The sequence below is a fragment of the Eriocheir sinensis genome, chromosome 51, assembly GCF_024679095.1.
Source record: "Eriocheir sinensis breed Jianghai 21 chromosome 51, ASM2467909v1, whole genome shotgun sequence".
Taxonomy (NCBI): Eukaryota; Metazoa; Arthropoda; class Malacostraca; order Decapoda; family Varunidae; genus Eriocheir; species Eriocheir sinensis.
Window position 1 is genome coordinate 3,979,552 of NC_066559.1, and position 23,720 is coordinate 4,003,271.

Below are 23,720 nucleotides of genomic sequence, written 5' to 3' on the forward strand. Positions count from 1 at the left end.
AAAGATGATAAAAAGGTGACTCTCTGGCGGCGCAAACTCGTAGCTATATAGAAGCCCTCAATGTACGTAGTGCTGTACATCTTAAAACGGATTGATTGATTGATAGTTTATTGTTGCAGGTAAACAACAAGGGAGAAGGGAGGAACATGCCATCCCAACCCCCAGGCAGGACAGAGTGATTATACAACTATTAATACATGTGTAGGTAGCACCATGAAATTAAAAAGATACAATGGTAGGAAGGAAAGCACAACAAGGGAGGGGTTCGGATGTAAATGCATGGATATAGGGCCTGAAACCTCAATTGTAAACGGTAAACCTTATTTGCTCTCACTAATTTCTTGTTGCTTGATCCATGCAGCTCGAATCGACAGACTTACCTTATTTAGCTCATTGTCCAGCTTTGACTTTATTTCCTTTATTATTATTGTGTGGGGTTACATACTTTAATTGTAGCTTATGATATATGTACAAGCTCTTCCAGCTCTACCACTGCACGCTGTTTAGTAATGACAATGATAGTGGTATTAGTAATGATAATAATATAGACGATAATAACGATAATAGCGGTGCCCGGAAATTAGCCAACTGTATCTTAAAGGGAAAGATGTTTATGTACTAACACCAGCCAGACGAGTCAAATAGGTATTCATCATGTATTAGCATTAGTAACGATGATAATGAAAGAGCTGGTAACAAGGATAATAACGATGACAATGCCAGCCCGGCGAGGCGCGGCACCCGGCCCACGTGTCAGGGTGATGAATGGCCGCCGCAAATGTAAACAAATGTAAACAAGTAAGTGGTTCTGGGGTCACAGAGGCCCCCATGGTGGACCCAGTGCCACCAGGCCGGGCCAGCAGGCGGGCAGGGGCGGGAGGCAGGCCCTGGGGGGTGTGCAGGCCACCGGGAGCCTCGCCGCCGGCAGGAACAAAGGCCGCAGCGGGGAGCAGCGGCCAGCCTCCCGGGGCGTGCAGTCATGGCCCGCCTCGCCCCGCCTCGCGCCCTGCCCCTGGCCGCCTGACTAGAGGTACATGCCTGCCTGGCCCGCTGCTCCCGTGCCTGTGGTTACGCTTTAGTCATAAGATGATGCCACAGCCCCCTGCTCGTGCCTCCCTAGCCAAGGAGGGAGAGCAGGGCGGCGGCCACCCTCCCCGCCGCGCAGGGCACGGAGGCAGGCTGGGGCAGGTGCCTCGGCCTGGCCCTGGCCCTGCCGTGTGGGGTGTAGGCCTGGCATGGGTGGGGTGGGGTGGGGGGTAGTAGTTACCAATGTTTAGAAGTGGGATTGTTATGACCGTGGTTGTTAGGTGTCTCCCCCACCTGTGTCAGCTGATTGGGAGTGGAGGTCAAAGATATGGTCCTGAGCAAAGCTGAGAGGCCTGAATGCTTCATTGACCTGTCACTGAGCTTTGAATAAGTACTGTGCATTCTTGGATTTGTGTATTGTTAAGCTAAGCACTTTTGATGCAGACATGGTGATATTTAAGGCATTTTTTACACCCTGGAGAAGACACTTGACTGGGGAAAGAATTAGTTATGTATTGAGTATGCATCATTTTTCATCAAAGTTTTTTTATGAAAAAAAACTATCTTCCTTCTGAAATTGAGATATATTTTGTGGGGAAATCAAGTTATTGCAGGAAATGGTAAAGATACAATTTATCCACCCTTTCACTTCTAATTTCCTAACTAACTGCTCTTCTGTTATATATACAGTTTACTGTCGATGAGGTTTTAAGCCCCATTCCACTGCCAGCACAGCACTCCACGGGCTCTTCAACATTATGACTTAAGTTACCGCTGAAAGTTGTCCTCGATGATCATGTTTGTAACGTTGTAGGATTTAGTGAATAAGTGAGTCTTCTGTGCTTTCTTGAAGGTCGCTGGATTACCACTATTCTTAACATCCTCGCGTAACTCATTGTAGAGCCATGGGGCACTCTTCTCAAATCCTCTGAAGCCCAGTTCCAGATTGACTCTGGGCTCATAGTCTAAACTGTTTCGCACTATAGTGACATGGCAGTGTCCAGATAAAAGTCCTGTAGTAAATTTCTCATATATCCAGGTTAACAAAGTCGTGTTACTTGACAAGTTGACGTATTTCGTTGATTATATGCACCTTAACTGGAGAACGTCGGCAGACCCTTTTCAGGGCTTTCATGAGTCGTGGCTGTGGTACGGTGGACCCTAAAAAGGGCTCACTATAAAACTCCTAATTTGAGCTAATTGTAGGCAGTGGTGGCATAGAGCAACCCACCATACATGCCCTGGGTCAGTGGTGGGTGAGTGATCTTGAGATTGGTTTTTTTGTCATAGGTGGTGCTGTAAGGTCATGGCAAACTGAATTGGCAATCCACACAGTAATCTTTTGTCAAATGGCTGTAATTACTGCATTGTGTTTTATGATTCTAATTTTGTTAGGGTATGACTCAGGTGTCTATATCATTTTAGGAGGGTGTGGCACCATGGTGTGTGGTGGCTGGTGTGGCAGCTGGGATGGGGAGCAGCATAACCTGCAGGAGAGGGAGGCCTCGCCGCGGGGCACGTCCTCCTGCAAGTCCAGCCAGAACACTCCCTTGACCTCCTGGGATCAGGATGTCCCTGCACCGGGTAAGTGATGCCAGCTCTGTCCTTGCTCTTTTGAAACAACCTTAGCTTTATCTATTCTTATTTTATTATGATTTATATATTTTGATGTATTTGAACAAATATAAACCAGTGGGTCTTTATATGGTGTAGCTAAAGTGAGGTGGTGTGGAGAGGTTTTTGAAAATGCCCCCTGGGCCCCAAGCAACACCAGAATGTAGATATTGAGAGTGGGAGGGAGGGAAAGTAAAAGTACTGCATTTATTTGCTCAAGCTTATGGTAGCATAGATCACTTAAATATGATTATATAATTCCAGACAAGCTAATTTAGGTGAATAAAAATCAATGATGTCATTTCAGAGCTGCCCTACCTGGTAGCTGCCCTGCTGGTAGGCTTGTGTGCCAGCATCTGCTTTGTAAACTCCCTATTTGGAGACTTTGTTTTTGATGACTCTGAAGCAATTGTCAACAACAACGACATTCGAGGGGACACGCCTCTCGGCAACCTGTTTCACAATGACTTTTGGGGCACTCGCCTCACCCACCCCTCCAGCCACAAGTCCTACCGTCCCCTCACTGTGCTCTCCTTCAGGTGGGTAGTCATTTCAAGGCTTTGCACAACAGAACTATAATTGATTTTTCTCCTATATTACCATTCATTTTAACATATGCCTTGTCCTCTCTAAAATGCTTTTGCTTAATCTTCTAACCCCAGTTGTTCTCTAGGTCATTCAATTTGTTTAGCTCTTGCTCTTTTTAACATTTTGTGTCTGAGAGTCCTGACATTGTTGAATGCAGCCACTCCATGTAATTTTTTCTTTTAAGTTTAATTTTCTGGAGATTTTTTATTGTTGTTAGTTGCATATGTTTACCTTTTAATGGAAACCCTGAACCCTGTTTTTATATGGGCAGCTCTGCTTCTATGATCATGAATGCAATTTTGAGATGCCTTCAGGGAAAGCACAACATAATGAGCAAGGTAATCCGTTTCACTTGTTGTACAGTTGCTTGGTTCCTACTGGTGGTGGCCTACCATGTGTTGTGCCTTTCAGTAATAGCCTGCCTGGCTGTTGTTGCTCAGTGAAGTGGAAATTTGTTGAAAATAGATGGCTAAAAATTTCATGAATTTATATTTTTGCAATTTGAAAAATAAACTCCTTTATTTCACACATCCCTTATATTCATTTTACTGTAAAGTGAAAACTAGGAAGGAAATGGTTTCTGAAAATATTGTCTATGAAAACAGTTATCTCATAGCTGCCTCGTATAAAAGGAGCTGCCTCGTACAGGCGTACCGACCTCTTGTAGACTCCTGCGTTCTTATGTTCTTATATATATGAAGACATGAACGACTAAGTGTAAATACTATGAATAAATATTTTTGATTGACAACTAATTAATCTTTATATCCTGTACTTTTTGACACAAAGCCATCATAGGGAAGCTACACTCATTAACATGTATTGTTTATTTAAAACTTATGACCATGCTATAAATGGGAAATCTGAAATTTGTGTTTTGCAGGGTAATGTGCTATTGATGTATCTCCTCACCATTTTCACCTTCCTGAAAAAGTCAACAACCATGTTTCCTCTTTACAGAATTAACTACTCCTGGGGAGCCCTGGACCCCTTCAGCTACCATGCCGTCAACATTTTGCTGCACTGCCTCGTCAGCATCATGAGTTTACGTGTCTTCTATGTGGTGTTTGGGAACCGGGCGCCACGTGCTGCTGTGCTCTCTGCTATCCTCTTTGCCACACATCCTATTCACACAGAGGCAGTGAGTGGAAAGCAGAAATTGGGGGAAGGAGCCAGTGGCAGATCTAGAAAATAATTTTTTTGGGGGTGAGGGGGGCCACTAGGCACTCAGCTCGCAACCGAAGTTTTTCGGTTCAATAGAGATTTTTGGTTCTATTCCCGGGCAGAGTGAGAGTTCAAATGGGCATTCTCTCTTTACACCCCAGCCCCTGCGCCTCCGTAGCTGAATGGTTTCAGTAACCGCCTACCACTCCTCGGGCCACCAGTTAGAGTCCGATTAGGTGCCTTCGGCACACAGCCCACCCAGCTATTGCTCCTGTTCATCCTTCTTTTTGGGTTGGTCAATAAACTGGTACCTGGGGAAACTTGGAAGGTGAATTGTGGGAATCCAGACAGCATAGGGCCATGTCTCCTCGGGCTAGTGGATATGAGTCCACCACAGGCTCAAAAGGTCAAGGAGGTGGAAATTAGCACAGATTCAACTTCCTCAGTCACTTTTGCTGCAGGTTTGCAATAACTTTTTAGGGCTTCTGTAGAAGGGCATTGCAGTTTTAGTCTCACCTCACATGCACTATGTAAATTGAGAGAGGAGCTTTACCAGCATGTGTACTACATAGTTGACTTCTTTCCAGGTTTCAGGAATTGTGGGAAGAGCAGACCTGCTGTGTGCCCTGTTTGTGTTTGTAGCTTTTCTAAGCTACGTGAGGGCTGTCAAACAGTCATCTGAGGAGTTTGTCATCAGAAAGCAGATGTGCCATAGGTATGTTTCTATTTATAATCTTTTATCTTTCAATAAGGAGGCAGTGGCTGAGGGGTGATCATGCGAGTGTGGTGTCCTGGAGGACCCGGGTTCAAGTACTGCCCGCTGCTACAAGCTGAAAATTTTCAAACTTCTCGTAGGTTAAAACTACCTAGCTGCTGTCCTGAAGAGCTATCAGCCCAGACTAGCGACACTCTACAGTGGGGCAAAGATGAGTTCCCGGTGGCAGCATGAACCAAACAAGATGGTGCCTCTATAAACACTTGCCTACACCTTGAATGGGCTGCATCTAGATAGTCTACCAGTGCAATAAGTGGAACATTAAAAGAAAAAAGTAATATCATAATAGTGAAGCAGGGGGCTATTAGCTATAAACTGAAGGTTAGAACAGATGTTGTTCGGTGTTGCTTATAGTACAATACAGGAGGTCTTTGGTGTTTGTTGGGCAAGTCATAAACCTGAAACCTTTTTCATGAAGGATGATTATCATACATGAACACTCACACTTTTCTCCTTTTCAGAGTTTAAAAATCATTATATATTTGTTTGTTCCCTTTCTTTTGTGGACTACTTTTGTTCCTAATTTCTTTATATCCAAGTTTCCTTTGAGGTGCCTCTTACCATGGCCAAGTCATTAAGTGCTGGATGAGGCAGGAAGCATTAGTCTTTCTTTGACTAGTACTCTTCTCTTTGTCCCCAGGCTGGGAAAGTGTGGCCAGAGTACTGTATATCTGGTACTGACAGCTGCTGCCACTGCCATTGCCATGCTGTGTAAGGAGGTTGGCATTACAGCTTTGGTGAGTGTCTTCACCGTTTCCTCTCAATCAGTCACCCTGTCAAAGCGTGGCTACTAGAGGCTTTACTGTCACATTCTTTGAGGTGTGTCCATTTATAGAGTACAGAATTAAAGAAGTAGACTACTTAGGAACTTTTAAGTTTGGCATGGTTTCTAAAGGTTATCCAGACTTTTTTTTTCCCTATTATGAACTGGTAGCTATTAATCACAAGAACAAATTGAGTCTATGAAGCTGGAAGGCCTATACTAGGCAGCTCCTGTAAACCTAACCCCACCTAACCTTACTGTCCATTGGTTTAGCTAACCTTTTCTTGAATGTGTCTATTGTATTGGCACTCACAAACATGACTGCCAAGCCTGTTTCATTCATGTACCACTCTATTGGTAAACCAGTTCCTGCCTATGTCATTGCTAAATCTGAATGTATCCAACTTACACCCATTGCTGTGTCCTGCCTGACTCTTACCACCAAAGTCTTATTAACATAACTCATTAAAGTCATTCATTCATTTATAAACTTTGATTTAGTCTCCTTGCACCCTCTTCTTTTCTAGAGAATGCAGATTTAAATGTTTAGTCTGCCCTCATGTGGCACATTTTTCAACCCTTGAATAATTTTCTATTACATAACTATCTGTTGTGAATTTTTAGCTTCCAGTTGTTGCAGTATCACTGTTGATTTTTTTTTACTTACATCAATTTCTTACTCTCTTAAAAAGATACTGTATTCCTATTTTTTTTTTTTAACATGTTCGCCTATAGTGCTGGTAGGCTTTCTTTGGAGGCCTGGTGGGCGGCCCAAGCCCGTCATGGCGCAGGCAGTTTTTATAGTGGCGCCATTTATTCTTGGCTCATGCTGCCCCCTGGAACTCATTCTTGATTCACTTGGATGGTTTCCTCTAGAGTCCGGGTTGATGGGTGGTCTGCTGTCAACCCGTGGTCTGCAGGACAGCATGTGGGTAGTCTTGGCCACTCGGCGGTGACTGAAAAATCCCAGGTGGTAGCATGGGGATTCGAACCTGTGTCGTCCAGCACGTGGTGAATGCAGGGCCTGCACGCCAACCACTCTGCCACCACCAACCCATTTTGACATTTTTCAGCATTTGCCTACCCTATGCTCACTGTAGAATTGCAGTTTATCTTACATAATTTTTAAGTTAGCCTTATTGCATGGGGACTTACTGCATACATTTTGTTTCTATGAGGGAGGCTTTAAGCAAAATGGTTGTTTACCCCTTCACTACAGTCAGGCCAAATCAGCACTCCATGCCATATCCGGGATCACTGCGCTCACCAAATTTCAAATGTCTCTATTAAGTATAACAAGTTTTCAGCCATAAACTCCACATAATCATGTATTATACAGTCGTCCCTCAAATAGCATGGGGGTTAGGGACTCGGGACCCCCGTACTATTCGAAAATCCGTATAAAATTAGTGCCCCCCCTAGAAACACTCCTGGGCAGCGTTTGAGAGTGGGAATTGGGACTCTCGGTAGTCAGTACGTCCCCAGAGATCTCAAACGCGTGACGTGGCAGCGTGAGTTGCCAACCCGGCCTCTTTGCTGTGATGACGTCATTAGCAAATATGGCAGCCCAAACAAACACATAAGTGCTTTCACTGCATCAGGAATATCGGTGTACCCCATTTTGCTGCAAGTGAGACGCAGTTACCATAGCAATGATGAGGCTTAGTAAAAGGACAGCCTTTATCTTTACTCCTGCAGCACTCTTGAAGCATTGGCAGTTACTGCAGCAAGAATTTATTTTGCACTATGATAGCTACAGCGTACACTGCCGTGCTCTCCCTACCGCAATGTAACGCGTCCCAAAACGTAACCTCTCCTAAATCTGAATTCTTCGATCTGCAAAGTGAACACCTTTCTCGAATGCTTTTGGGTGCTTTCAGCAGGTGTTTTGGTAGAACAGTGTTGCCACTCACGTCATGGCTACTTGGTGCGATGAGCGGGAAATTTAAAAATCCTAAAAAAATTCTTCCATGACAATCCGTATAAAACCAAAACCGTATTGTTGGAAACTGTACTATTTGAGGGACGACTGTATATGAAAACATGCAGAATTAAATGGTGCACATAAAGAAACTTAAATTAATTGATAATTTTGAGATGTAAGAATAAATAGAGATAGAATAACTCTTATATTGGCTAAAGCGAGCCAGGACGCAGTATGCGCGTCCTCGGATATGGTATGGGGCATGCAAGGACGCAGTATACGCGTCCTCGTGTTGAAGGGGTTAAGAGGGATCAGTATTTTTCTGGGTATGAAAATATGCCACAAGCAGATTTTTCTGCCATGGTCAGAATAAACAGGATGTTATGATGTAGAATAAAAAAGAATAAAAAAGGGATAAAAATAGTTTATTGTAATGTGTCCCATGTGTGTCGGCCAGGGTGTGTGCAGCGCCTATGACATCATACTCGCACATGGTGGAGTGATCGGACGCACACTCATCCTTGTGGTGATTGGCCACAGTACTAGAGCCGTGGCCTCATGGAGGAGCATCCCAGGTACTGTGCCTTTTTTGTGTGTGGGATTTGATTGATGTTGAATCATTGGGTGAGGCTATGGGAATGACATGTGAAGTTGCAGGTGTGTCATGGCTGGGTTTGGAAATTTTGAGAGCATCAAGGAACATCTGAGTGAATCTCTTAATAGTTCTGGCAAATGGTGTTATAAATTAGTATGTTATTCATGGTGTCTGCCTGTCTAGCGTAATTGTGAATTGAGGCGTCCCCTGCTGGAGGCGTCTCATCACCATAACCACATATGTCAGAAAACGGATGACAACGATTGGTGATGCATCAGCAGTTCCATGAGTAAGATGATTCAGGTACTGGTCAGGAGGTGGGAGTGTTTCTGTCTAGACAGACATTTATTTTTATGTCATGAGAAGGGAGTGTTGCCATCTTAACAGACCCTTATCTTACTGCACTGACGGACGCATCATCCACAGCTTGTTCTTCAGCTATTATCCAGCCTCTTCCATAACCACTGCCCAGCCTCTTTGTAAACCAATACCTATTTTCCCCAAACATTCCTCAGTATTTGGTTATAAATTCTACTGTACGTTGGGTGAAGTTGTCCGTGAATAATGACCAGTGACAGATGAGATTGACCTCATGTTCTAATACTGCTGAAAATTTGTCTGCCAACTGTATGGTGACTTCCAGACTTGCCCCGTAAGTCAGGCAGGGTACACCCGTACTTGATTTTTGAAAATTTGGTGGCAGTATCTACACACCTGCTTGATACAAAAACGTTTAGGAATGCATTTTTGCATACAGCCATAAGTATATTGTTAACAGCAATCATGAAATGTTTCTAATCATTTCTCTTTACTTGAGGATCCTGTGTTCAACACCTTCTTGTGTCACACATCAACTAACCTCTCTATGAATGCATGCCAGTGATAACTTTTAATATAAACAGATTAATTCACAATATATTTTAAAGATGACTTTACGTGTGCATTCCTTTTTATAGCTGATAAATAAGAATGGAAAAAGTTAGTGTGAATGACCAGCTTTGTAGCCTAATACATAGTATAATAAATAGTAACTATTGTGTTTTCCCTTTTAGAGGGTGTAGTGCGCCGGATGGTATGGCGGCATCTGGTGCTGGCAGTGACGGGCATAGGGCTGCTGGCAGCGCGCTGGGTGGTCATGGGCTCCACTGTGCCAAGGTTCATGAAAGTGGACAACCCAGCCTCTTTCCTGGACAGTGTCCTGTTTAGGGTGAGTGTGTTGCCCTAGATGCTCCTGGTTAGTGGAAGTGGCTCATTCTGGTGAGTGGGAGTGGCTCATTCTGGTGAGTGGGAGTGCTTCTCCTTGTGAGTAGCAGTGGCTCCTCCTAGTGAGTGGCAGAGCCTTGCAAAACATCTTGGCCTGTCACACAGGTACTTTTGTGATGTCTGGCCAGGAATGGGTTTACTGTGTATGCATTCAGACAGCTTGAGTTAAGGGGAATGACCATCTCTTAAGGTACAAATGAGGGGAAAATCTCTTGATGGTGAGGATGATATTGGTAATGATGAGAGTTATTATGATGTTTAAATTTGAAACGGCTGAGACTATGAAATATGAAGTGCAATTTGAGATGTTTTTTAAAGCTTTGCATTTTGATCTTGCATGTTACATAAGAGCATAACCTATTTTTTCACTCAAGGGTTGTTCAGTAATGTTTAGTGACAACACTGAACAATTTACCATCCTTAATATGATGAATGAGCAGCATGCAGTCATGTTAATTCAATTAAGAAAAACTTTTACAAATTTTGGTGATGAGTCATCTTTGTTACTGTATGGCTCAAATATAGGACATTGCACATAATGATGTAGTTGTACAAAAAGTTTTGTAGTACATGCAATCAAGCAAATGCTGTAACATGTGTAGTTCACTTTAAATGCTTGTCACTGGTAATGTTTGGTTGTTGCAGTAGCTCATCTTTGTAATGCAACGTCCTTTTTATGTGGAGGATCTCTATCTTTAGTTGAGATTTCCACCAGAATGCTTTGACCTCATCAGTAATGATTGCATCATCACGTACAATGTATGAAAGTTCCTGGGTGCATACCAATGGTTCCATGACCACAGTTTGGGAACATCCTGAAATCCATAGATCTGGTATTGGGGGAGCAACGTTTGTGCCATATGGCATTTGTCTTATTTATATATTTTTACTTTCTCAATAACACTGCTACTTCTGTACTATTATGATGCTGTTAAATTGAGAAAATTTTCAGGCACACTGTCAGTAGACAGTGCCGTTTGACAAATCATGAAACAGAACAACCCTTGTGTGCATGAATTTTGGCGCAAAATAATGATAATTATAAAGTTCTTGGCCCCAGAATGCACTGAACATTATTTTTGTTCCCACTAAAGCTTGAGTGAGAAGTAGACTCACTATGCAATGTGCAAATATCTATTGGCTCAAAACTGTGATTAATGGAAACTCCTTGACACCGGAATGTACTGAATCCTGTCTCCATCCCCCTACAGAGCTTGAATTATCAGTACACCTACAGTATGAATGCTCTTCTGCTGGTCCTCCCAATCTGGCTGTGCTTTGACTGGTCAATGGGCTGTGTGCCAGTCATTGTAAACTTCAGTGATCCAAGACTGCTGACTCTTCCTGTTCTCTGGGTTTCATTTGTAATGTTGCTGAGGCGAGGAATGGCACAGGGCAGAGGAAGTCAGACGTCTAGGTAGGAACTGGCGGCAGCCATCAAGTTGCTGTTACATTCAGTTTCTACATTGAGTTGCCAATAACTCTGCTTAGTCATTGTGCATCATTTTAGACAGGGAGATTTATATTTAATATGTTCTAAGTAATTTTAAATCATAAAATTTTGTAGTGGTGATTAGAATGTATCAAACTATAGTTTGGGTCTCAAACGTTGTAGTCAGAAATTTCCTTTCATTAAGCAGTTTAAATGTGTGTGTGTGTGTGTGTGTGTGTGTGTGGTTTGAGGTAGAATTTTACACTGCTATTGCTGCTGCTTTGATTGAGTAATGATTTTAGCATTTTGAGGGGAATTCACTCATTTACAAGAATAATTAATTTCACTGTCTGTACAGATATAGTTTCAGCAGTTTATGTTACAGATTTGTGCTGATGGGTCTGGCCATGGGCATTGTCCCTTTCCTGCCTGCCACAAACCTCTTCTTCCGAGTGGGGTTTGTCATTGCCGAGCGTGTGCTATACCTTCCAGTGGCAGGCTTCTGCATCCTGGTGGTAACTGGCATGAGGGAATTGTGCCTGGCAGGCCACCTTGGCAGGGTGAGGTTCATGTGCTTGGTGTCTTCCATGTCGTATGAAAAAGGCATGGAAAAACTTCATGGTCTACTACTTGTTTTGAGTTCAGCAGCCTTGTATGTCTGTGATATGTATGTTTTTTAGGGGCTATAGAACTTCACTTTATTCCTGGTTAGGGTCCATTATATTTAGACATGTTACAAAGGAGATGCTCATAGTATTAAAGGAGATTCTGGGAGTATTAAAGGAGTCAATGAGGAACAGGCAATGAAAGTTGTCAGTTTGTTTAGGGATGGCAGATCAGGTAGGTTTGTTTGATTTTAGATAATACATAATGCAGAGGCTAAGGAGGATAATATGGAGTGATATGTGTATGTAAAGAATAGATACTAAGCATGCAAGGGACGAAAAGTGTGTGTATCAATAAGAAAATGGCTTGGAATGAAGAAAAGATAATTGTGAAAATAAGTTGGGGCTGTGATGAGTATATTTCATTGCTCACCGTGTAATAAAGCCAAAAGACAGGAGGTGCAAGGAACATAAGATTTCAGAGGTTGAAGGAATTAATATGAGGGAAGTATCAAGACATCACTTGACTAAAATTTCATTCTTTGGAATCATCTTGTTGAGTAAATCCTATTTCCTTTGTTATTGTTTTGACTAGCTTTTAAGATTCATCAATATCTTGAAAAAAGTATTCATAAATTAGTGTCCATTATATCCGTATCACTGAGGGGATGCCACCAGACTCAAAGTGCTGCGACCCAAAACAAAAAAAATGCATGTTTGAATTTTGTTCTAGGGCTGATTCAGATAGTTGCCCACAGAACTCTCTCCTCTCAGCACACCAACAGCTGAAAACTTGCTTAGTGGAGTGATGCAGTGATGGTGGCCCTCCGTGACCATGGTAGATGAGTGTGCAGACAATTTTGTGTTGAATACAGCTGCAATCAGCCACACTGAAAAACTTTTGGTCTGCTGTTGTTTCCTCATGTTTACAAATGCTGAGGGTTCCTGTGCAGAATTACAGTTCATCTCCTTCAGCTCCGGCTTGGGCCATTTGAGTGTTTGAGTGGCGTGTACTCTGAACTGTCAGTTATTGTGTTTTGCTACAAGTACTCAGTTGAATACAATTCACCCCTACTTTGATAACCATATGAAACAATCAATACATAACCCACTGTGCTGACCAGAGATAGAACTTTCACTGTTTTTGAATTTGAAAATCACAGTATTTTCTGTAAAAGTATGAAGAAATGTATTTAATTTCTTTTTCCAAAAAAAGTCAAACTAGGATACCTCATTCTTTTCACCAACATTGTTGTATGAGAATGGAATGAACTCCCATCTTCACTGGTTCAATGCAACATTATCAATTCATTTAAAGACAAGCTCAACCACCACTTCCTCCACCTCAATATTCACTAAGGAAGAAATGCAATGTTTTGGTGACTTTTTTTTTCTTTAACATCAGAGGACATGGCTCAAGGGCAATGAAAAGAGTACAAAAAAAAAAAAAAGCCCGCTACCCGCTGCTCTTATAAAAGATAAAAGTAAAGAGAGGTCAATTCCAGGTGGAGAGGTGTCTTGATACACTTCTTGAAAGAAGTAAAGTCATAGGCAGGAGGAAATACAGATGAAGGAAGGGTGTTCCAGAGTTTACCAGGGAAGGGGATGAAAGAATGGAGATGTTGGTTAACTCTTGCATAAGGGATTTGGACAGTATAGGGATGAGCATGAGTAGAAAGTCGTGTGCAGCGGGGCTGTGGGAGGGGGGGAGGCATGCAGTTAGCAAGTTCAGAAGAGCAGTCAGCATGAAAATATTGATAGAAGATAGAGAGGCAACATGGCGGCAGAATTTAAGAGGTAGAAGACTATCAGTAAGAGGAGGAGAGCTGATGAGACAAAGCCTTAGACTCCACTCTGTCTAGGAAAGCTGTGTGAGTGGAGCCCCCCCCCCACATGTGAGATGCATACTCCATACTTTTCTTTCACTTGGATTTTAGGACAGACCACATAGTCTGGACCATAAGGTCTGTTTGGTCTTAAAATTTATGTAACTCTGTGTAAATCATATGAACTGATGTGTCTCATAGGACACTGCATCTTATAGACTGGCAAATGTGGCAGATACATGTTTCATCCTTCTGAGTTACTTCCTTCCTCCCCTCAGAGGGTCATCCAGGCTGGCTACCTTCTTCTGGTGGTGGTGTTCATCCTGCGCTGCCAACAAAGGAGTCGTGAATGGCTCACTGAGAAGCAGTTGTTTAGCTCTGGCCTCAACGTGTGTCCACTCAATGCCAAGGTCAGTGTCATGTACTTGGTTGGTTGAAGAGAGGAGTGAGGAATGAAGGGAATATGTGACAAAGATCCACAAACAATTTAGAATATAAGTGGGGGAATAAAGGCATGAGTGTTTCAATCATTACCCCAGCTCTCAACACCTGTGACTTGCCCTCAAGGACTATTATCCCCCAAAGTTGTCTTCTGTGAAGTACATGGAGCAGGCTTTCTATCAAGCTTGCTCTGACAGTGGACAGAGAGAGAGAGAACATCCTCACCTACTGCTGCCATCACTATCACAACCCCATCCTCCTCCCCTCGCAGGTTCACTACAACATAGGAAAGGTGGCAGCTGATGCTGGGGATGTGATGGAGGCAGTGAGGCGGTACAGAGAGGCACTCAGGCTCAACCCAGACTATGACCAGGCCATGAACAACCTGGCAAACATTCTCAAGGTGTGTGTGTGTGTGTGTTTATGTGTGCATGCATGAATGCATGCTAGCATGTGTGTTTGTATTTACCTAATTGTATTGATTTGCTTCTATCTGGTGATGGTGACAAAATTTACAAATTGCCATCATTTAATATACCATTATGAAAAAGAATAGGTCCAGAAGGATCTATAATTTTGCTTCAATAATTTTAATTTCAGTCTTTGATAATTATTGATAGAATTGAATAAAATTGAATGAATTTGCTAGAAATTGCATCACTTGATTATTGCTGTTTGAGTTGTAGTTGCAAAAGGAATCCAAAATGTTATTACAGAAACTTTGTATCTTTACCAGCTGGTTGTCATTGTTGACATTATTTTGGAAGTCGTTGTTGGTGAGATGCTAGTGTACATTGATTGGGTATATTCTCCCTGACCAGGACCAAGGTCACTTGGATGAGGCCCTCCACCTCCTGCAGCAGGCCACAACCCTTCGTCCGGACTTTGCTGCCGCCTGGATGAACTTAGGCATCGTTCAGGCATCACTGGGGGATCATTCTTCTGCCGAGAGCAGTTACCTCACTGCCCTCTCCCACAGATCAGTGAGTGGTTTCTAGAATCGTGAGAAAAGAGGTAGGAGAGGGAGAGGCTAGCATTTAGGTGCTGTATTATGGGAAGTGGTGTGTGCTTAGAGAAAAGTGCAAAGGTGTAGTGTGTTTTCCTTTGCATGTGTTTCCTTCTTCATGTGACAACTCTTTTACCCTTAAAGGACAAGGATGTACAAGAATGGGATCATATGTAGGATGAGAAAGAGGGTACACATAAACTTAAAAACTAGGTACTGTGGATTTAACCTGCAGATTTACTATATGTCTGAGACTCTGACAAGTAAAAAACATTGGGTCTGAACAAACTTTTTTATCTTTTATAGGTGTACCCAGACTGTCTGTATAACCTGGGGAACTTGTACCTGGAGAAGGGGGACCACCAGGCAGCGCTGGCCACCTGGACCAACGCCACCACCATCAAGCCCTCCCTGGCCGTGGCCTGGACCAACATGCTCATCCTCCTTGACTCCCAGGGACAGTACCAGCCAGCCATTGATATAGCTGATCAGGCACTGAAGTGAGTGTATTGGGCAAGTTTTGTGGACTTAGCAGAGTGGAGGTTGTAGTGGTTTTGTACGTACAAAGGATGTAGTTATGCAGGTATAGGAAGGAATGATATGCATGATTGTGTATTGTGTGTATATGTGTCGCATTGTAGCCAGTGAGGTCAAGTGTTTATCTGAGGGCTATGATACTGCACAAAGCTAAGGGTTGGGTTGTTGGGAAACAATCTACATCTCAAGGGCTACCATAAACATTGCTTATGGTAGCCAGTTCTTACCCTTTTTTCATTTTTAGGCCCATGCCAATACACCATGTCTTTTTATATTCTTTAAGTTTGCTTTTTTGCATATATACAGCTGGTCTGCCTTATCTGCTGGTATATCATTCCAGGAGTTCTGTAGATGTACAGAAGCTGTGGATGTTTAGGACATTCGTATAAAATGATGTGATTTTACCCTATATTCTTCAACTTGATGAATAAGTTGATAATATACAGAAGTTTAGTCACACAAAATCAAAATGCAATGAGACTGCAGCAGGTTGGTCCATGTCAAGTCTGAGAGCACTTAAAGGGTATGAGAAATATCTTTATCCTCCCAACTCTGTCACATGCACCAGAGACAAGAATATGGAGAGAATAATGGAAATGAACTGTGTAAGAGGAGCATGTTGTGTGCCAAGGTGAAATAGAAAATATAATGGGGAAGAATTTATTTCTCAAACCCTTTTTGGTACGAGGAAGCAGTGGGTGAGTGGTCAGCGTCTGGCGCGGAGTTCAGGAAGACACAGGTTTGCGTCCTGCCCTTCACTAGAAATACGCTGGCAAGTTTTCAGTCATTGCTGAGTGGCCTAAGACTACCCAAATGCTATCCTGAAAATTGCCTATCAACCTGGACTCTAGATTCTCTTTGAAAGAGAATCAAAGATGAGCTCCGGGGGCAGTATGAGCTAAGCAAGATGGTGCTACTTTGAATAGCTACCTGTGCTATAACAGGCTGGGGCCGACCATCAGGCCTCACCAAGAAAGCCTGCTTGTGAAATAGGTGAAACATAAAATAAAAATTAAAAAAAGGGTATAAAAGAAAGGGGATTAGATTATGGTACTCTGATAGGGTTTGGATAAGAAATAAGAATGAAGGAGTATGACTTTGTTAAGAGTGTATAAGGGCAGGAGTGAGGGAAATGATGTCAGGGAGAGTCTACCAGTAGAATAGATGAGTATTGGAGTGAGTTGGCAGGTAAGGGTTTAAATGTGTGGAGAGGAAGTGCTGTAATGGGGATAACTGGGAACTTCTGCCATGGCCATCCCCTGGGGGGGATTTCTCATGAGGGGACAGGGTGGCAGAAATATAGATAGATACATAGATAGAAAATATATTTTTATAGTAGGAAGCAAAAATGTATAGATTGATCCTATTATGTTCCAGACACTTACCCAATGAGCCAGCACTTCACTTCAACCTGGCCAACACACTGGGCAAGCTGAACCGCTACCAGGAGTCTGAGTCTCACTTCCTTATGGCCACCAACCTTGACCCCACAAATGCCAACTACTGGGCCAACTTGGGTGTGCTGTACCACCGCTGGCGCAAGTACGAGAGGGCTCAGCAGTCGTACGTGCATGCCCTACGCCTCAACCCTTCCCTACGCAGTGCCCAGGACAACCTGAGCATGCTGCTCAAGGCCACTGGCAAGATAACCAGATAGCAGCAGCAGGAGGCAGTGGTGATGGCTGCTGAGAGAGGCAGTGAGGGATGAGTCTGTCCTTTCTTATTAAGTCTCTTGCTTCTTAGTTTTCTGATGAAATCTCTTTATTGCTTTAAGTGGAATTATTTTCTTGTTTTTATGAGTACTAGCAGGTATTTCTCTCATTTTGTTGTTGTTGTTGTTGATTTTTTTATTTAAGTTTTGTGGAATTATATTTAACTGAGATTATTATGTTGGCATTATCTCTGATGTTTTGAATGTTTTTACTTGAGTCTCAGCCTTGCACTTCAGTAATTATTTTGTTGGTTACATTCTTTGAGCACTTTTTAGGAGGGGCTGGCTGATCCATAGTGTCGCTTCAGCTTTTCATGTGGTCAATGTGGTGAATTGTCAAAGTACCAGTAATTATGTGCAATGGACAACCCTTAATTATATCACAGAAGCAGGTATAAAGACAACTAAAAGCTTGGATTTATTGTTGGCAGAGAAAATAGGAAAAATAATTTAATGTTGGAAAGATTGCTTTGTACCCTATGTAGGAAAGAATGTTTGAATTTGAGAGGGTTTTGTACTTCATAAATTGATAGATTTATATTTTGCATGCTATATATTTTTTATTAATTTTCTAACAAACCTTTATATGATAGTTTATTTATTGGCAGCTCCACATTGTTTGCAGGCATTTCTGTTCTTCGTGAGGAACAACTATTTCAGGGTAACCAGCAGTGTTTGTGGGTGCTGCTGGTGAGGTGAGAGATCTCATCAACCTGCAGCTTAAATGATTCAGCAGCTCACTGGCATGAGCTGCTGCGAGGAATGTGTGGGATGAGGGGGCATGGGGACGGTGCTTTCTGTGGTGAATGGAGTTCACCTCTGCCATACCTCAGGAGGACCCTCAAGCAAGATGCAATATTTTGAAGTACCTGTGCCAAGGTCGTAAGTCACCTGCAAGATTCAGTGGCCATATCTTACTTAGTTTTACTCTTAGTCTTGAATGCATTATGGCAGCAAAACTCCTGTGCTGGGGCCTGCTGTGGGGATTTCTTTTTGGAGTGTTATAATACTGTTGGTGATATTATAGTAAAATTCTTGAGGATGAATTTCAGTGCGGTGATTGTAAAGGATCGTGTAATTTAAGGCTCTGTTATATGTGCTTAAAATCTTTAAGCTTGAGGTGTTGCTGGACCATAAAAATTGTTGAACTCGGTGGGCAATGAAAAAGCCATGTTCAGTAACCAGCTGTAATATGAAAATGTTTCTTATTTCAGTTGGTAAAATGCATATGAAGGGATATTCAAATATTTCTCTCATAAATACAGCAGGATCCTAATAGACAATAAATACAGTGAAATTAGCTTAAATATAGTATACTTTGATGCCTTTCTTCATGCACATTTAGTTTGCTTCCTTTCCTTGAGATAAACTGAATCACAGTATTAAGCATAGCTGGGCACGATAACAGTAAACCTTATTCCCGATAACCGATAAGTGATAATGAAAAACCTTATCGGTGATAACCGATATTCGTTAACTGGACACAAATATAGGCGATAACCGATACCCGATATAAATCCACAATTCCGATACTAGCTAGCAATAAGCCCAATAGGCAAAAAGGATACTATATTGATATTTCAGATAGAAAAACATAGAGGAATTCAAATTTTCATTATCTGTTTTTTTAGAAAACTTCAAAACCTGAAAACCACACGTTGACTTGCACACATGGATGGTAATACTAGAAATGCCTGAACCGGTGTTGTGTTATTTGGCTTCCCCACCGTCAAAAGCTGGTGCTTTTGTTTACAAACGCTGGTCTCTCGTGAACTGCGCATGCTCAGACCAGCAAGCGTAGACCTGTACAGTCTCACAAAGCTTTTTAACCATAATTAAGAGTTGCTGGAAGGCTGAATCAGACATACAGTACCTCTACCACCATCCCCGCTGTTTCTAGAACGACACTCTGTACGAGTTGTATTTATATGTACAGAGTGTCGTTCTAGAAACAGCGAGGATGGTGGTACTGTATGTCTGATTCAGCTTTCCAGTAAATCGTAATGTGTTAAAAAGCTTTGTGAAACTGTACAGGTCTACGCTTACTGGTCTGAGCATGCGCAGTTCACGAGAGACTAGTGTTTGTAAACAAAAGCGCCAGCTTTTGACGATGGGACACCAAATAACACAACACCGGGTGCCTTCAATACCATGGCATGCTCACAAACGAATATGGAATATCAAATTTGAGGCAGTGAATAATAATTTTTTGGGCAAAGTTAAATGATTTTTTCTTTGATATATTGATTTTTGAGTAACAAAGAAAATAACCTAGTGTTTTAATGTTGATCTAAGTATGAAATCTTTTCACCGAAGATATTTCATACCCTGAAGTTTTTTCATACAACACCGGGTCATGCATGCGCAGTAGGGAGACGACGTTTTTTTTTTCTGAGGCGAAAAAAATTAGCGATTATCGCTAGTTTGGTTACAAAAGTAACGAAGATACCGATATATATTTAAATAAGTAGCGGATGGCCGATAACCCGATTTTGTTATCAGCGATAAAGTATCGCGATAACTTATTGTGATAACGCCCAGCTATGGTATTAAGATACCTTTCTTTCAGTGTGTTTAGTTGGTGTGACTCCCAATGATAATGCGTTAGTGTTTTCACAAAATCAGTTTAGATAAAGAACCTCGTAAGAAAAATACAATTACTGTCTTGGGCTCCTGGAACCCAACTTGTATTAGCTACTAAATCGAGAAAACTGTAACATAACATAAATGACAGAGGCCAAGTTCTTTACCAAATTAATGAGGAGTTTCCTAATAAATCATGTTATAATTGAATCCATGTCACATAGACTAAATTTTTCATTGATTAATAATTGAACTGAAAAAAAAAGTCATGAATGGAGGCACAAGATATATAGGGAAAATTTTTTGATACCTCAAAACCACAGAAAATGTGGTAAGGATGCTGTTAGAATCAACCTTATGCATCTTTATCACACCACCTGCATTGCCATGGCATTCCAAAGTGTCAAAAAAATAATATTCACCATTAGCTTATGATTTTATGCTATGAACTTGCATTCTTGTTTCCTTAGTGTCACTGATTCTTTCTCAACAATTGTACTTAAAAACAAGTATCCAAATGCTCAAGATTTTACTCATAATTGATTAATTCTCATGTCGGAAGCCTTGTCCTTTTTGAGTTATGAAATGGCATGTATAACAAAGGGTTTTTCCTATCTGTTCAGAAATCCTGGATACATGGCTGACAAGACACACTCTAGGTGACTATTCCCATTTTTTCCTCACTGTGAAACCTTATCTTGAGTGTGGTGTCTTATAACAATTAATTGTTTATATAGATATAATTTTGACATGAATTTGTTAAATATTTTGAAGGTAGTGCCAATTTTAGGTTATACTAACATCTATTTATGTGAGTGGGTGCCAATTTTTAGGGTAAGTCTGAGTGTATGTTGGAGGTGCAGGCCAGCAGGGTGGGAGGGTGGCGTGGCACTGCACTGTGACTGCAGTGAATAGGGGTGAGGCACCTCTTGCTTGATGTGTTATGTTGCCATTACCAGTGGAGTTCATCACCATTAATATTTAGAAGATCCATGATTTTACTGTTTGGAAAATCCTGTATTATTACAGTATATATAGTATAGAAAAACAAAAACAATTGAAGCACACTCTACATCTGAAGATGAACTGGTCAGAATAGAAAGATATACACAATATAGATGCATAGGTCAGACAATTACGTACTGTTCTACTGAAACTCCAATTCCCTCATGAAACTGGAAACAGCATAATGCAAATTGCAATTCATGAAATACACTATGAAAATAGACCCTCAATTTTCTGAATTATGGTTTCCTGGATTTGGATTTCCTGGGCAAAATTCTGGCTCATCAAAATTCTACAACACTAACTTTTTTTCCAGTTACTGACTGAGGATGTCTGTTGGGTCGTACACACAAAGGCAGTATTGTATTTGTTGCCTCTTTCTGTGAGCGTGTGGACTGCGCACTTGAGTTTCCTCTTGGGTTAACCTATTTTGCCTTTTGTTTAATATGATTTTCATATCATATCTTGTCCATAAGTCTCATGTTTACTGTGGTGGTGGTGCCTAAAATTTACTGAGCTTTGAGTTGTAGATGTCTGCAGCAACCTTGGGGCTGTGTGGGTGTGCTGGTCATGCCACCACAGCACCAGCTTTCAAAGGCTGGTAAGCTTGCAGGGAATGGTCCAGGATTAGGATTGATGTTTAAAAGTTGTGTTAGTGATATGTTTTAGGATGAAAACAAAACAAAACAAGAACAAAAAACAAACAAAAAAACTAAGCTCTGGCTTCATTGGTTTTTGATTCTTCTGTTTGTATATAGTGTTGAGCTTCCCTAGTGGTGGTTGTGGTGATGATAGTGAGGCACTCCAGCACAGGCAAACTGTAATGCTTCATGGTAGTCACTGTGAATACTCCTGGAACACTACATTGCAGAATCACTGTCAGGTATATAATATTGCTCTAGTCTTAGTTTCTGTGTAGGTATTTTTCCATCCATGATCATGTTACTTTCCTGATGCCAAAAAAAAAAAAAAAAAAAAAAAAAAACATTTAAGGTGTGCCCAGTGAGAGTTTGGTGTCATCATTGGTTTATAGTTTTACAAAATCCTAGGTTGACATCTATTTATGTATTTTTTTGGAGTTGAGAATGTGATTGTCAGCATTGCAGTTTAGTTATGTATTTGACAATTTTGAAAAGTGATCAAAGTGAGGTAATGTTGTCATGTGCTCGTGAACTTACCTGAACTATAACCCACTGTCTGTGAGTAAGGGTGGCTTAGGTTTTCTCAAAGGCCTAGGATGATAGATGTCTTGATTCACTGCACTTATTAAAACTATGCACCTAATATGTTAATGCATAAAAGTGTAATAGTTTTGGGGACATGAAGCAATCATAATTTTAGTGTGTTTAGAGTCTGAATGTAAAGCCAAAAGATGATGTGTAAATTACATGTCAAGTGTATATGTAGACAGTTCTCATTTGCTTACTAGGAGTTAATTTTGCTAGGACTGAAAATTTGGATGACTAGGTCCTGGAAAGGGACACAGTTTACCTTAGTTAATCCCCTTATGTACTTCATACTAATTTAGACCAACTTAAGAATTGTGGCCATGATCTGTTTTTCAGAGTGTGCAGGATCGTCTTTGCTGTTCATGAACTCTTATAAGGAGCCAACATGGAATGTGTTATTGCTTAAGGTTAGAAGTAAACTGTACAAAATAGAGATTAACTCTTGTATGTTTGTGTTCACTTTTGAGTTATAATTTTGAAGTATAGAAAGTAGTGTAAGTATGGATATGAACACCCCACTTAACATTGCAGCTTGGGGCTTCTACTGCAGTGGGTGCTCAGTTCTTGAATATGTAGAGAAAATTATTTGTGAAACTGTACATACCCTGCTGCAAACTGGTGTGGAATGCTGAAGTGTAGCCGAGACCCTGCCAGGTGTGTCTTCTCACCAGGCCCTGTTTTCTGAGGATGAATGGTGCAGTGTAGTAAAACATGGGTCTCATGTTGACTGCATATCTAATGAAATTTATTTCCATGGTTTGGATCAACAAAAACCTGTTGTTCTTGCAGCTGTCCCTTTCATGTGCCTAAAAGGGTCTCTATCAGATGTTTACCTCAGTTGAGTGTTAGTCAAAGGAATACAAGATTTAATTTTCAGCCGTTTGCTTTTTTTGCTTCATTTTGCAGTGAAGGGTGGAAAATCATAAAATACCACATTCAGGTATTTTAATTTTTTTTTCATAGTTTGATGCACTTTTCAGGTACAATTTTTAATAGCCAGGAAGTTGTATAAATATTCATTCTTGTGTGTGTTTATATATATATATATATATATATATATATATATATATATATATATATATATATATATATATATATATATATATATATATATAAACACACAAGAATGAATATTTATACAACTTCCTGGCTTTTTCTTTTTCTTTTCGGACATTATTCTCTGGTATGGTTGCTACCCCTGAAGGTGTTGCAGGAGGTTATATATGGCTATCTTTTCTTTCCCATGGAGATGTGCAATAGACTAGCAACTTTATTGGCTAACCTGAAACAAACCACACACTGAATTCCTTTTGATTTGCCATATGTTAGATATGATGTATTGTTATTTTATAACTTTATGACTGAAGTGTGCCTACCAAGAGGTGATAATTTATTGACTTTGTTCAGTACCTTTTGGGTAGTTGGTTGCACACTACTAGCAGTCATGTTTTCTTGTTTTGTTATGTTTTGTAAAAAATAATTAAAACCTGAAACAAGTAAAGTTGCTGCTTGCCATGACATCTTTGTTTCCTAATAAAGCACTTTGGGATGTATTTTCTTCATGATTGATAGGACGAGTGTTATAAAGAACTTGCCTGCTGATGGACAGATGAACCATCTGTTGTGGTGCTGT

The 23,720-nt window shown here is 41.2% G+C and overlaps 1 protein-coding gene across 2 annotated transcripts; it reads left to right on the top strand.

Moving 5' to 3' along the window:
- The first annotated feature begins 235 nt into the window (after positions 1-235).
- LOC126982572 (protein O-mannosyl-transferase TMTC4-like) lies at positions 236-22,963 on the top strand. 2 transcript variants are annotated; one of them, XM_050834726.1, is made up of 15 exons: positions 236-1,030; positions 2,452-2,610; positions 2,948-3,179; positions 4,189-4,369; positions 4,980-5,107; positions 5,808-5,904; positions 8,312-8,429; positions 9,502-9,656; positions 10,924-11,129; positions 11,530-11,704; positions 13,854-13,985; positions 14,288-14,419; positions 14,838-14,999; positions 15,329-15,522; positions 16,937-22,963. In XM_050834726.1, the coding sequence occupies exons 1-15, from the start codon at positions 766-768 to the stop codon at positions 17,214-17,216; spliced, it is 2,616 nt and encodes an 871-aa protein (XP_050690683.1). In that variant the 5' UTR covers positions 236-765; the 3' UTR covers positions 17,217-22,963. The 2 variants fall into 2 exon arrangements, with proteins under 2 accessions (XP_050690683.1, XP_050690684.1); XM_050834727.1 differs by having other exon boundaries at positions 238-798.
- Positions 22,964-23,720: the final 757 nt, after the last annotated feature.

What these genes read in the sequence shown, in the direction of transcription:
- LOC126982572 (XM_050834726.1), top strand. Translation starts at nt 766, where the DNA reads ATGGCCGCCGCAAATGTAAACAAATGTAAACAAGTAAGTGGTTCTGGG. An exon ending in AGAAAGCAGATGTGCCATAG is followed by an intron (nt 5,108 to 5,807) that starts GTATGTTTCTAT and finishes CTTTGTCCCCAG; the next exon opens with GCTGGGAAAGTGTGGCCAGA. An exon ending in ACCTGGCAAACATTCTCAAG is followed by an intron (nt 14,420 to 14,837) that starts GTGTGTGTGTGT and finishes CTCCCTGACCAG; the next exon opens with GACCAAGGTCACTTGGATGA.